The sequence below is a fragment of the Pagrus major genome, chromosome 15 (assembly GCF_040436345.1).
Source record: "Pagrus major chromosome 15, Pma_NU_1.0".
In the NCBI taxonomy this organism is placed as follows: Eukaryota; Metazoa; Chordata; class Actinopteri; order Spariformes; family Sparidae; genus Pagrus; species Pagrus major.
In genome coordinates this window covers 5047387-5060600 of record NC_133229.1, presented here as the reverse complement: position 1 = coordinate 5060600, position 13214 = coordinate 5047387, and the positions used below count along the sequence as shown (strand labels likewise).

Sequence of the window (13214 nt, the reverse complement as noted above, 5' to 3'; positions counted from 1 at the left end):
TAAATACTATGATAGAGTGTTTGGTCAGTAACTTCCCTCTACTCATGCAGTAAAAGAGAAAATACATGCTGCGCATTCATGTGGGACATAGAGAGGAGGGAGGGGATCACTAAATGTAAAGCGTACAGGAAGTTAGCTCAAACAACGACTACGCTTACAGCAGCATTAACAACTGATCCATGTGATGTGAAGCATGTTGCTCATAGTGGGGATATTCCCTTTAGCTCGTTGGAGGATTCTGGCATCTTCCACCTTGTTTCGGTATCAGTCTCACTGCTCTTATCAGCATTTCCGGAGGCAGCAAGCAGCTGTTTTCAGCAACAGCCTCTAAAAACTGACAAAGTTAACAACTAGCTGCTGAACAAAGTGAAACATTTAGCCAGATACTGCTAGCTAGGCAGACGTAGACCTAAAAGAGTTAAAGGATAAGTTCAGCCAAAAATGAACATTTCACAGCAAAACAGCGTTGCAGCATTCTCATAAACAACTGAAGTAGAAGGGGATAAAACGGCTCCATACAGCTCATATTGTGTAATCCAAGTCTCCGGAGGCCCTGAGATCCCAGGTTGTGAATAACATTTTTTCAAATCATGCTATTTTGCTGTAAAGCGCCACCATTTTTTTTCCCATTGTCATGGAGGTGAGGAGATCATGACTGAGTATTCACTTTTGGGTGAACTTTTCCTGGACTACACACCAGCATTCCTAAGAATGTTATGTCACTTTGTATTGCTGGATTTGTCAATAAGTGACTGATTGCCATATCAACTTAAAATGTGATAATATACAGTCAATTGTTTTACAGCCTGTTTCTGCTGCCCCCAAGTGGCCAGAAATTCAGTTAATGTAGGATTAAGAAAAGGAAAAACAGGGAGAGCTCAGCAAAAATCTATTTGTCAAACAGTCTTAATGTGACAATAGACTTTAGAAACTCGCAATGATTATTTCCACCATCCTCTTGTTTGTCTAAATATAATTATTCAGTTGTTTCATTCAATATTTTCGTCCCTTTAGACTTTCAATATTCATAAATACTTTGTTGCTTACTGCAAGCCAGGTCCAGTATCTTTTATTTTTCCTCACAAATCCTTTTCTGTTGCTCATTTCGTCTTCCATATTTGAGATCATCTTTTTGTTTTTCTGCCTTCACTCCTTCTCCTCTTACTATTCTCACATCTCTTCTGGAGACAGATTGGATCACACTAAAGTAAGTGCAGAGAACATGAACAAGTTGCCTGTGGATGCTGCAGCACTTAGAATAAGACTTCCTATCCCAGAGTGAGGCTGTGAAGGACACTGTGACAACCATCTGTTAACTGTTATGTAAACCAAAAATATTGATGCAGTTTTAAAAGCTAACTATTAATCAAACTGTAATACATGTAGCATTATGTGTGTGTGGTAATGGTCTGGCTAAAAGCAAACACAACAAGGTATCGATGTTTGAATCTTCTTTATTATTCAATATATCAAAGCAAATTAATACACAGCAAATTGTGCTGAGGGCAGGCAATGGCATCTAATTGAACCAATGAGCTCAAAGGGGAAAGATGGAGTTCTAAGACCTGGTTCAGAGGGTGGCACAACTTCTCAGTTTTTTATTTCTTTTTTTTTTATAATATTTTTCTGGTGGCGTGTAGCTTTGGTTTTCATTGTCCCAAGTTTTCAGACAGTAAAGGACTCGTAGCATGAGCATGGGTGTTAAGTCGAACAACAACAGCAGTACTTATGGAACCAGCAAAACGTATTCTGGACGCAAGACCAGAGACTGCAAGCAAATGGAAGATCATTGAATATCAGAGCAGGAATGTGTAGTTGGTCTTAAAGCATGGTTGGTCTCAGAGACAGAAACATTCTTCTTATTACAGCAGTTTGAGGAACAGTGGTATTTATGTAGTCTGATACCAACATCTGTATCGTCTTCTTCTTAGTGGACCTGAACCATGTACGACCCTGGTGGAGTTGACAGATTCTTCATGTCAGGTGACGTGGTTTCAATGTTTCTTCTTGCTGGACTTCTCGATCATGGTCTCCACCACCATGGAAGTCTCCTCGTAACCCTTGACCTTGCGGCCATTGGAGAACTTCTCCACAGACTCCACCACCTCCACCTTCTCGTAGCTCAAGGCATCTGGGCTAAAGCTGCCGGAGCTGGTGCTGGTGCTGGAGCTGGAGCTGGAGCTGGTGCTGGCACCACGGGGTGCAGGCTTTGGAGTGGGTCCACTTGGCCCATTGTCATCCCTGTTTTTCTTGGGAAAATTGGCAGCTGGGGTGGGATCTTTGGGGTCGCTTGGGCCAGAGGGGGGAGGGGCTGGGCTTGGATCTTTAGGGTGAGGTTGAGGCTCCCCAGCCCTTTGCTTACCTTTACCTCCATTGCCGTCCTTACCTCTTCCACCCTTATTATCATCCTTTCCTCCTCCACCATTAGAGGGCCTGGTGGGACTAAGGGGCCTTGGGCCTACAAAGGGCTGAGGAGGCTGAGGGGCTGGAGGACTGGGTGTCTTCCGTCCATACATTTCATAGGGAGGCGTCATTCCATCTCTGATAGTGACAAAGATATGGCCGGCTGATGGTGTGGAGGTGCAGAAGCAGGGATCTGGGTAGCTGCCGTCACCGGTGACAAGGACGTAACGACCCTTAGTGTAGAAGTCAGCGATTGGCTCAGGCTTCTTGTACTTCCTCATTCTGTCTCTGACGATGTTACAAAGAGTGTCGAAGGCCTTGCTGATCTGAGCTCCGTCTGGGACGTCCTGTGGAGAAACTCCAGTGAGAACAGGTCTCTGCTCTTTTCTCTTCACCCTCTCCTCTTGCACTTCCTCGGTGATCCCCTTTGTTTCATCATCTGGAGCCTCTCCAGCGGCTCCCCCATTTCTGTCCTCCTGGCTGCTGTCCATCACATCTTTTGGGGTCAGCTCTTTCTTCTTCAGGACCTTCTTGGCCAGAATCTTCTGGCGGGGCTTGATGCTGGTGATATCTTGGATAGCCTGGGTGATATCTGGACACAAATGAGGTCACAAGTCAAATTACTGGTGAATTAAGAAAAGAATAAAATTATGGAAGCACTAATGCACCCAAATGTGCTAATGAAATTGCTTTGACAGGTCAAGAGCTTCTTAAGTAGTGTACGACTGAATCTCTAAGAGACGGTGTAGGTGTCTTTACAATGGCAGCTAATTGTATGTGCCCTTGATAGTGATTCTCAATGCAAGCCAGCTGTGATGTGCTTGAGGTGCCCTTACCTCTCCCCCTGCTTGATGCAGTGGGTGTGTGAGTGTAGTGGTAATTAGTTGTGAACAGGGTAATGGGAGTGCCAATTATCGCTGAATTCAACCTGCAAGAAAGAGAGCAGTGAAATGTCACCCAGGCACCCGAGCCATATGCAGCTCTGCTATGCAAGGAAATCTGGTAAGAGAATTAACAACTTACATTGCTCAAAACAGCAAACCACAGCAAACTATGCACAAATGTAACTAATCTGACATAAAAAATTCCAACTCGTTGTTATGGCAGCTCAGTAGAGGAAAAGATCTGTTGTCACACAGTGCCATCTGCTGGCTGGATGTGCACTCTACATTAATTTAGTCACAACAGAATGAGGCAGACCCAACCTACAGCTACAGTTAAACTACTCATGGTTCAATCATTTCATCTTTCATTGAGGTATGAGGTGGTATTATGAGACAGGATGGGCAGAGGCTAACTGGTTAGAATGCTAACTTAGGTAGACATGTCTGTAACAGACTTCTTTGACATGACATCAACACTTTTTTTAAACTAAAATTCTGACATAAAGGTCCTTTAAATTTTACTCATTCATTAAAAAAGTGTTTGTAAAGAGGCACCAAATGATCCTCTTGAATCTTGAATGCAAAGGGTCATGAAACAGCATTTAGACCTCCATGTAGGGAGATAGAATTTAAAGAAACTACATCTGAACAGTTGGGTAAATTAAAAGTAATATAATCAGAACACCTAAAACATTTTTTGGGTGGCTAGTGAAACATTCTTGGGGCTGAGCCGTCTGAATCTGGACTCACATGTTAATTTCATGATTAAACTCATTTATCTACAGGTTTTTTTTGTCTAGGTTCTACATGACTGTTTCTCAGCAACTATTCAACCCTTTAGTTCCTCTACATGCTTTTTGTCTTACAGCTAACCTAACTGAAGTGAGCAGAATGTGAATATCTGTGTAAGTGTGCAGGCACTCAGGTGTAGGCAGTGTACCTGTTGTCTTCGTTCTCGATGATCCTCTTGTACCTCTCCAGCTCGTTCTCAAGAGACGTCTGGTACATGGCCAGGTGGCGACATTCACTGGTAAACTTCTCCAGGGACCTCTCAGCTTCCTCAATCTCCTTCCGCAGGGATTCGATTTTCTCGTTGTACATCTGGATCTCGTCGTCATAACTCTCCTGTGTGTTTTTGATGCTTTGCTCCAACACTCCAGTCTGAAAAAGGAGAAAGGCACAGATTAAATACCAAGCTCCTTGAGGACGTCATTAATAATAACGCTAGGTTATTATGTGATGCTAATGAAAGTGAGAAGTCAAGATTAAGTAAATGCGTGAAATGTGTTTTCAGACAAATAAAACATTAATTTATTGATGAAAATGAACTGAATACAATCAAAACATATCACATCGTAAGTTTCTATAGGGTCCAAATAAATGGCAGATATATGATGCACAACATAAGCAGAGTGAGGAGCATCATTTCTGCACAGAGGATAGGTATGTCTTTAGTCCAAACCTATGGGAACAAAGCAGCCAAGTGAAGAAACACTCACTCTGGAAATTAATGCAGCTTCTAAATTTGATTGATTTTATTCCATTAAACTAAAGCAATTCCATGAGGAAACACGGTCTTCACTGAACCAATAACTACCCTGCTGTCATAAGGCGGTCATGGCTGACATCTAGTGGCACTTGTGCAGCATCGAGCTATTAGCACAGGCTGCAGAGTGGATTATTAAATGTCTAGCTCGGTCAGGAAGTGATTAATCATTAATTAATACCTAAAACCAAAGGAAGATGAAACTTCCCCTTAAAGATCATTTGAAAGCATATATAAACCTAGAAACATGATTATCACTTGAAACAGAAACACTAAATATATAATATTATGTGGTTTGTATGTTCACTAAATAACAAGTTGGTCTATGTATGTTACTAATAATCTGAGCAGGTTAGGGATAAAAAGACTCACCACGACCAATGTTTTTTTCCTCAAAGTTTTAGAGCTAAAATAATTTGGTTAATTAATCTTTTCTGTCAATATTCAAGCAATTAATTGCCAATTTTAATAATAACTTAAATGCTTAAGCCATTTTCAAGGAAAAAATACAAAAAAATCACTACAGCTACTTAAATGTGAATATTCTCTTGGTTTCTAGTCTTAAAAGTGAAAGTAAGCTCTAGCTCTGGGAAAACATGATTGTACTTATTTTCTGACATTTAGTTAATCCAAAAAATCTGCAGATGAATGAAAAATGAAAATAAGTGTTGGATTTAGCCCTACAAAATTGAATTGACTTTTTGAATAATGAGAGTAGCTGACAACAAAGAACAGGAGACTGCTCTGGCTTGGTGGTGAAAAAACTGCACGTAATGAACATAAAACCTGCTGTCGTCATGGCGACGGTGTGACCCACCTCAGCCTGTAGACGTTGCTTCTGAGCCTGCAGCTGACAGAGAGCGCTCTTATATTCCTCCAGCTGACTCTGCAGCCCCGGGACTTTCCTCTGGGCCAGCAGCTTCTCCTGCTCCTTTATACAATGAGCAAAAAACAAACAAAACAAAAAAAACAATGAGAACATGCACATAACATGAAGCTCACACCGACCACACACAAACTCACTCACTCACAGCCAGCAGTCCAGTCTCACTTTATCAAAAGGTTTACTGATTGATTCCTTTTTATTTAAAGGCACTATAATAATTGTGTGGCTAGCAGGAGTGATGTTTTCTGTTCAGCTACCTATTGTGTGTTGTGAATGCAGCGTCCCCTACCCAGAATGTGAATAATAGAAGAGACATAAGTGGCTGCTGATAGAGCTTAAGTTCTTGGAGATCTATGGTAGTCAGAGTTGTAAAAAAGCACCCAAGAGTCACACTTGAGTAAAAATAAAGATTTTGTGTTTAAGTGAAACTCACCATATATTTTTAAATGTATGTATATACTATGCGCTATGGGTTGACCGATCATCAGCCTTGGCCATTATTAGATCCAATATTCATAATTTTTACAATTAACTGAATAAATGTTTTTGGTTTGTTTATTTGTTTGTTTTGTATTTATTGTTTTAAATCAGATTGCTGTTAAAATCATTAATTCGAAAATCTGCTACTTTGGCTCTGATAATTATTTTCCTTGCAAATGCTGTGGGATGGAAGTATAAAGTATCAGAAAATGGGAATACTCAAGTGAAGTACAAATGCCTTAAAAATTGCACTTAACTACAATAAGTGATGAGTGGTACTTAAGTAGTGATGGTTCCCAACATTTCAAATATTTTTTTTTTAGCAAGTCTGACAAAGAATACCAGAATGATAAACCTGGGTTTATCATTCATATGTAGGATTTAGGGGTAGAAATGGAATATAATATCCATAGCTATGTTTTAATTTGTGTATAAAGGCCTGAAACTAAGAATTGTTGTGTTGTTCGCTGTTCTAGAATAAGCCTTTTACTGTATATCTTACAAAGGGACGGATGTTTCTACAGTAGCCCAGAACTGACAAACCAAACACTGGCTCTAGAGGGGTGTGTTTAACAGTCAATGTAGGTGAGGGTGAGACGAGGGGTGTTCAGTTGGTCGCAACCTGCAACCACACCACTAGATGCCACTAAATCCTACACACTGGACCTTTATGTTCTACCACAGACTGATTTTAAAATGACTTATGGATAACCATACATATTAAGGATGCAAGAGATTTGAGTATACAGTGCTTTGAAGAATAAGCTAAAAGAATATAGAATTTACCAAACATGTTCAACCTTTTTTTAGTGAAAGAATGCATTTGATTAAGAATATTTTTGAAAAGTTGGTTGCAATATATATTTTGTATTTGTGGTAATTTGCAGTTTAATTCTAATGTTAATATCTCTAACCATCCACTGGGAGTTGTAAGATTTTTGCAAACTTGTGTGTGTGGTCAGATAAGTCAGACGACAAGTTGATGCATTGTAGACCTAGCCTGGAAACAACCTCAGGCACCACCCTGATGAAGGCAAAATGTTGGACTTTGGAATAAAACATTGTGGAGAATTCTCAACAGTTTACAGCTTGCTGTTAGCAAGTTCTCATGATTTCTAAATGTTACTTTCATGTCACATTTCAGCCAGCTTCAACAGCATTTCTGAAACTTTCCCAGAGTGAAGGAAAATCATGTATCCCAAAAATATAAAATATAAAATATAAATTCAAAATCTCCATCTTTAAAAGTGTTGCTATCTGGGGACATAAAAAACCCACAGTATAGGAAATCAAAGTATAAGTGCCATGAATTTGATTATTTTGCATGTGATGACATGATACATAATAAATCCTCCTCTCAGTTGTTTGCATGAGGGACCATAATTATCTGCTTAAATGAATTGACAACAATATAAACATTGCTGACCAAAACTTCATCACACATACCACTGGCCTCAAGAGACTACAAGATCACCAAGCTCCATAACATTAACTCCCTCGCTGAACTTTTGTACTTATTTTCACTGAATTTCAGCTCGACACTACAGCAGCCAAGAGTTGGGCTCTTTATCACTGCCCACTGAGGTTTAACTCGACCAATTAAACAGTTTCTGCGTCCAGAGCAGCTCTGCCTCTGAGAAATATTTGTACAAATTGGACTCCAATCTGCAACACAAATGGCACTGTGGTCACAGAATTAGCATGCACAGCCATTCTTCCTGGCATTTGTTTCATTATGTGTCCTGACACTCTCAAACTGCAGGCGTGTCCATGTGTTCCTCGGACTGTTTGCTCATCTCTGTCTTTTGCACACATGTATACGCAAATGCAGGCACACACAACCAACTGCACTCAGAAGCCGGTGACCTCATCAACCCCAGACACATAGCCAGGGCTGACAAACATGCAAACACCAACTTCTCCCCCGGGGACTGCAGCATCCACACACACACACACACACGCAAGGTGACAACATTAGTGACCTCACCTCGGAGATGCCCACTGACACATTGGGAACAAGGGGCAGTGTCTGGTTGATTTGCTGCAGAATGTTTACATAGGTCTGAATCTCTGCTAGGTTCTGTGGAGAGAAAGATAATACAAAAAGAAAACATAAAACACTACCAAAAAATGAGAAACATGCCTAAGCTTCTCCATTTTGCAAACTTTAAAAACCCTTTTTATCTAGTCAGCTCACAAACCTCTTCTTCTTACTGAAAAAAGGCTTTAATTTCTCAGAAATAAACTGATAAATGACGTGGCATTTCTTTTCAGCAAAGAGAGTTTCTTTTAGAATCCATTTGTACAAGTGTGATCTCAGACTAGTAATAAAGAGGAGATATATTCCTCTCTCTGGAGGATTGCTTCAAAGTCCAATATTCATGTGAGACGACTCCCTATTCTTTGCCACATAATATAGTAACAGCAGCTCCTTTTGAAAAGCTATCTCAGTATTGCAGAGTCACGAATTCATCATAAAGCAGCATTGTGTGAATTTCTTTTAAAAAAGAGAGAATTTCTATGGACACTTTGTCACAGTTTCATATACTTTTGTCTCAGCGTTTATCAGCATCATTTTTTTCAGTTTTTGTCTTTCCTCTGTTCTTTCCTGTCATATGTCAGCACTTGTGAAGCGAAGGGTTACATTGTCTATGCAATCCTTTCATCACACAAGGTAAATTGCTGCTAAAGCCTCAGGTACATTACAACACAACTTTTGGCACCTGTATCAACGTTTTGTGCCTCGTCATTCAAGGAGTAGAGGCCTGTGGTCGGCAGTGTTCAAAAGCAATAGAAAGAGAAAAACACAGTATTGCCTCAAATACTGTGAAATAATATCCTTTGATGTGAGTTATCCAATAAACGTGTGCAAAATATTCTGTCCTGACATCAAAGATGCTGTCAAAAAGAACAATACAATCAGGATTTCAGAATGTGGTAACCTTTAAAGAGCGAGATATTAACTGCCTCAAATGATGACAAGAAATCATTTAAGACATTCCTCAGTCGGTGGCTTTTCTGAGCTGCTTTGTAAAGCCATTGGTAAGGATTACTGTGATGTGGGCATCAATGCAAGTTCTGTACTGTAAGTACAGTAACTTTGCTTTAGTATCAATGCATATTGATTTATTTGCATTGACTCCTTGGCCACTGATAAAAAAAGATTTCTGTAATCTCTTATTTTATTCATTTATACTAACTTTTCAAAGGTATATTCTAATTGTATACTATATTGACTAGATCAGTTGAGGGCTTTGGCAGAAGAGACAAAACTCCTACTGAGTATTTCTGATGTAAGAGTAACAGTTTTACAAAATACACTAATCCAACCATTTTCCAGTCTGCTTGTATTTGCAACTCCCCAAGAAATGATATTCACATACTAATTATGTGCAATTGCAAACTTGCATCAAGAGAATCTCAAGAGAACGCCACTGAAATTTCATTTTTTATCAAGATAATGAGGAAGCATTTTTACATAATGTATCCGCTAAAAAATGGCTGATACCATAGATACCATAGCCACTCAAAGCATTCCATTAATGTTAGGAAAATACCAGAAACTTCAAACTTCATTTGAGTCATGAGGTTTTAACCGAAACCTCAACCAAAGCGCATTTTGTTGCCTAATCTCATGTTGCACTCGGGTGTGAGCCTGTCCTCATCAGAAAAATGGCCATAAAGGTAGAAAATGAAAGCAGCTTATTTTGACCCATATTTACATGTGTTGTTAGGCGGTAACCTCCAGCAGCTGTACTTATTATTAAAGCTTCGAAGGTGGAAGTGAGGAGTAGAAGTGTTAAGAGTGAGAAGTCTGTACATGGAGGAAGTCGGGGATTGAGAGTTGGGTTAAACATGCATGGGACTTTACCTCAGGAGGCCGTGGTTCTTTTCCAGTGTGGAACAAGAAGTCAACGGTGAGTTCTTTTAACTTATAAACATAGTGAAGTAACCTAAATTGCTTATGTAACATATAGTAGTTTTTTTTACATTTGCCACTGAACAATAGCTGAGAAACAATGTTTCCCTAGAAATGTGGGCTTTTATATAGAAAAGCACATATACAGTGCAATGAAAATACATACACAGCTAGTAAAAAACGCAAATGCTAAATAGAAAATATAAATGCCATGAAAGCAGATATATTCCAAAGGACAGACCATGTCAGTGATGAGATCTCATTGAGTTTTAATGGCTTTCTATTCAAAATTAGAGTTGTCTGAGAGCATCTTGCTGCCCGATAACTTTGTTTCCTCTTAAGTTTAATTTGAATAATTTAGCATTAACACCCCTGACCTTCTTGTGTCTATCTCTGGTGGAGTTGATGTCGTCCTGCAGGAACTGTGATTGGATCTGGTACTCCAGGTTTCTCAGCAGAGCACTGTCAGCCCCCTGCGAGAGGAGAGGAGAGGAGAGGAGAGGAGAGGAGAGGAGAGGAGAGGAGAGGAGAGGAGAGGAGAGGAGAGGAGAGGAGAGGAAATAGGGGACCCAGGGGAGAATAAATTGGACAGTGAGGTGTATTGAGTTCGACAAAAGCCAAAGGAACCTTCAGTAACAAACTGCGATCATACTGTACAATGATGCATTAAACGCTGTAGTTTTCAACCCATTCCACCCATATACTGCCAATCTTAAATCATTTAAGCTTTCTGGGCTGTGTTCAATCAAAATGAATTGTGCTGGATCATGAAGCCTGAATCAATGAATATTGTATAGTAATCTCATCCTATTTTATGTAGTCATCATCACTTATCAATACAGTACCTTGTTTAACTGTTCCAGTGTTCCCCGGAGCTGTTCTTGATAATCACACTCATTTCTGTATCTGGAACATAAAAAAATCTCAATTATGTGTTCAAATAAAGCAGGGAGAGGTACAGCACGACATTATCATAATAAGTCTTATTATAACGACATGCAGGAAGACATACCTCACATTACCTGTGTATTTTTTGAGCCTAATAACATATTTGTGAGCGAGAGGACAGATAATCAAAATTCTCTTTCCTGTGTTTCCTGAAGCACAACACCTCTGTGTTTGTAACATGTCAGAGCTGTAAATGGAAACTACTCATGGTGAAAACCAGCTCTCATCACCAGCCGTTTCAGCCAGAGTTGATCAATATTCTTCTCAACACCTCGGCAATCTAGTGAGGCTTCCTCACCTGCAGACAGCTAATTTCAACATTGTTGGAGGCAGTTTAAATTAAAAGGTTGGTTCACTTGAAGAAAAAAAAAAAAAAAAACATTATCTGCAGAAGATTTTTTTTTTTTGCCCACATTTTGAGAACACAATTTTGAGAGATCCGCCTCAGAGATTCCTGTCACCACATCAATACGGCTGAATGGAATTTCATTTGTTGTGCTCACAGCGCTGGTTACTTCTGGTAGTTCACAGAACTCAATGTGTTCTGTGGATCATCCAGAATAATATGGAGACTCTCCTGGCAAGAAATGCTGCTTGTGGTCATTTTTTTCAAATGCTACCTGGCATTAATGTGAGCATTACAAATTAAAGTCCATTTGCATCCACTGATATTAATTTTGGTTTTGGCATGTTTTTTCTTCTGTGATTTAGGTGAACCGACCCTTTAATTTACCCTTATTTCAATTCAATGTCCATTTAATTTCATGTTTTTTGATATTTTTTGTTACCTCCGCCAAGGAGGTTATGTTTTTGACCGTGTCAGTTTGTTGGTTTGTGAGCAGGATTACACAAAAACGGCAGAATGGATTTCCACGAAACCTGGATGGATAATGCATCTCAGCCCTAGATAGACCCCATCAACTTTTGGTGTGGAGCTAGAATTTTTATATTACTTTCTCTAACATCGCAAGACAGGGCGTTTTTTGATGTTTTTGTCCATTTTTTGGGAATAACAAATGGATCTTGATGAAAAAATCAGGCGTATTTAGGTGGCTGGTTTCTAGGATTCGATGCAGATCACAATAAAAATCTGTTTTATTTGGATTATATTGAATTAAAGGGGACTGTGTGGCCTTGGCGGAGGTATGCGCTCTACTGAGATATAAAGTCATATTTCAGCATTAATATGTTCCTTTTTTCAGTGGTTTGCATGATAATCTGATTGTAAGGTGGTAAATTGAGAAATTTGACTTTAAATAATTGCATCTATTCTGACAGTGATTATCTAAATATTTGTAGTTTCCCATATACCATAGGTATCATTTGCTTGCTTTTTAAACAACTCCCAAAAATTTGACCTTTGACACACGGGTAAGACCAACCACTGCCCATTCTCTTACTTGCTGGTGAATTCATCCAGCATGCGGCAAGCATCTCTCAGCTCTCGCTCCAGCTTGGAGTGGTCAGAGGACAGCTCTCGGATGCGCTGCCTGTTGACATCAATCTGCTCTGTGAAGGCTTCCTGTAGACCACTGGCCTCTTCCATCCGCTGCAGTGTCTCCAGTTGCTTGCGGAACACGGCATTGCGCTGCTCCAGGACTCGCGCCCTGTTGATGTAGCGGGCAAAGCGGCTGTTGAGCTCCTGAAGGCTCTCCCAGCCCTGGATGGCTGAGATGCCTGCGGAGGACTCAGAGTCGTCAGGTTCCTCATCGAAGACATCTGAGCGCTCATACTTTTCCTTGCGCACCTCGCGCAGGTAGCTGGTCTTGAACATGGTGGTAGGCTTCCCTCCCGTGGGTTGGTGGTATCCCCGGAGTGCTCGGTCCCTTCCGCACCTTTATTGTGTGAAAACTCGGGTGCTCACCCTTGGCTGTCTCATGCTAGACTAAACGCTGCACAGCATTGGCCGCTGGCGAAATATCCCCCAAAACCTCCCCCTGGATGTTGCCGCGCATGCTGCGAGCCTGGGGCCTTCCAGAGTGTATTGTTGCCTTTGTGGCAGAGATTAGAAAAGCCATGCTGATGATGACAAAGCAGAACCACAAAAACAAACAATTGGCTGGCCCGCGAAAGCACTGGGTCTGTCATGCACCATTATTTTGGTTCTTAGTCAGCTGCTTTCTAGATCCCTGTTTGATATGGCAGATT

General features: G+C 40.4%; 1 protein-coding gene across 1 annotated transcript; it reads right to left on the bottom strand.

The window, feature by feature from the left end:
* Positions 1 to 1600: 1600 nt before the first annotated feature.
* LOC141009500 (filensin) lies at positions 1601 to 12840 on the bottom strand. Its single transcript, XM_073482145.1, has 8 exons — positions 12467 to 12840; positions 10964 to 11024; positions 10496 to 10591; positions 8187 to 8279; positions 5651 to 5764; positions 4228 to 4448; positions 3240 to 3331; positions 1601 to 2995 (listed from the first exon to the last, which is right to left on the bottom strand). Exons 1-8 carry the CDS (start codon positions 12838 to 12840, stop codon positions 1995 to 1997), a joined length of 2052 nt encoding a protein of 683 aa, XP_073338246.1. The 3' UTR covers positions 1601 to 1994.
* Between the last annotated feature and the right edge of the window lie 374 nt (positions 12841 to 13214).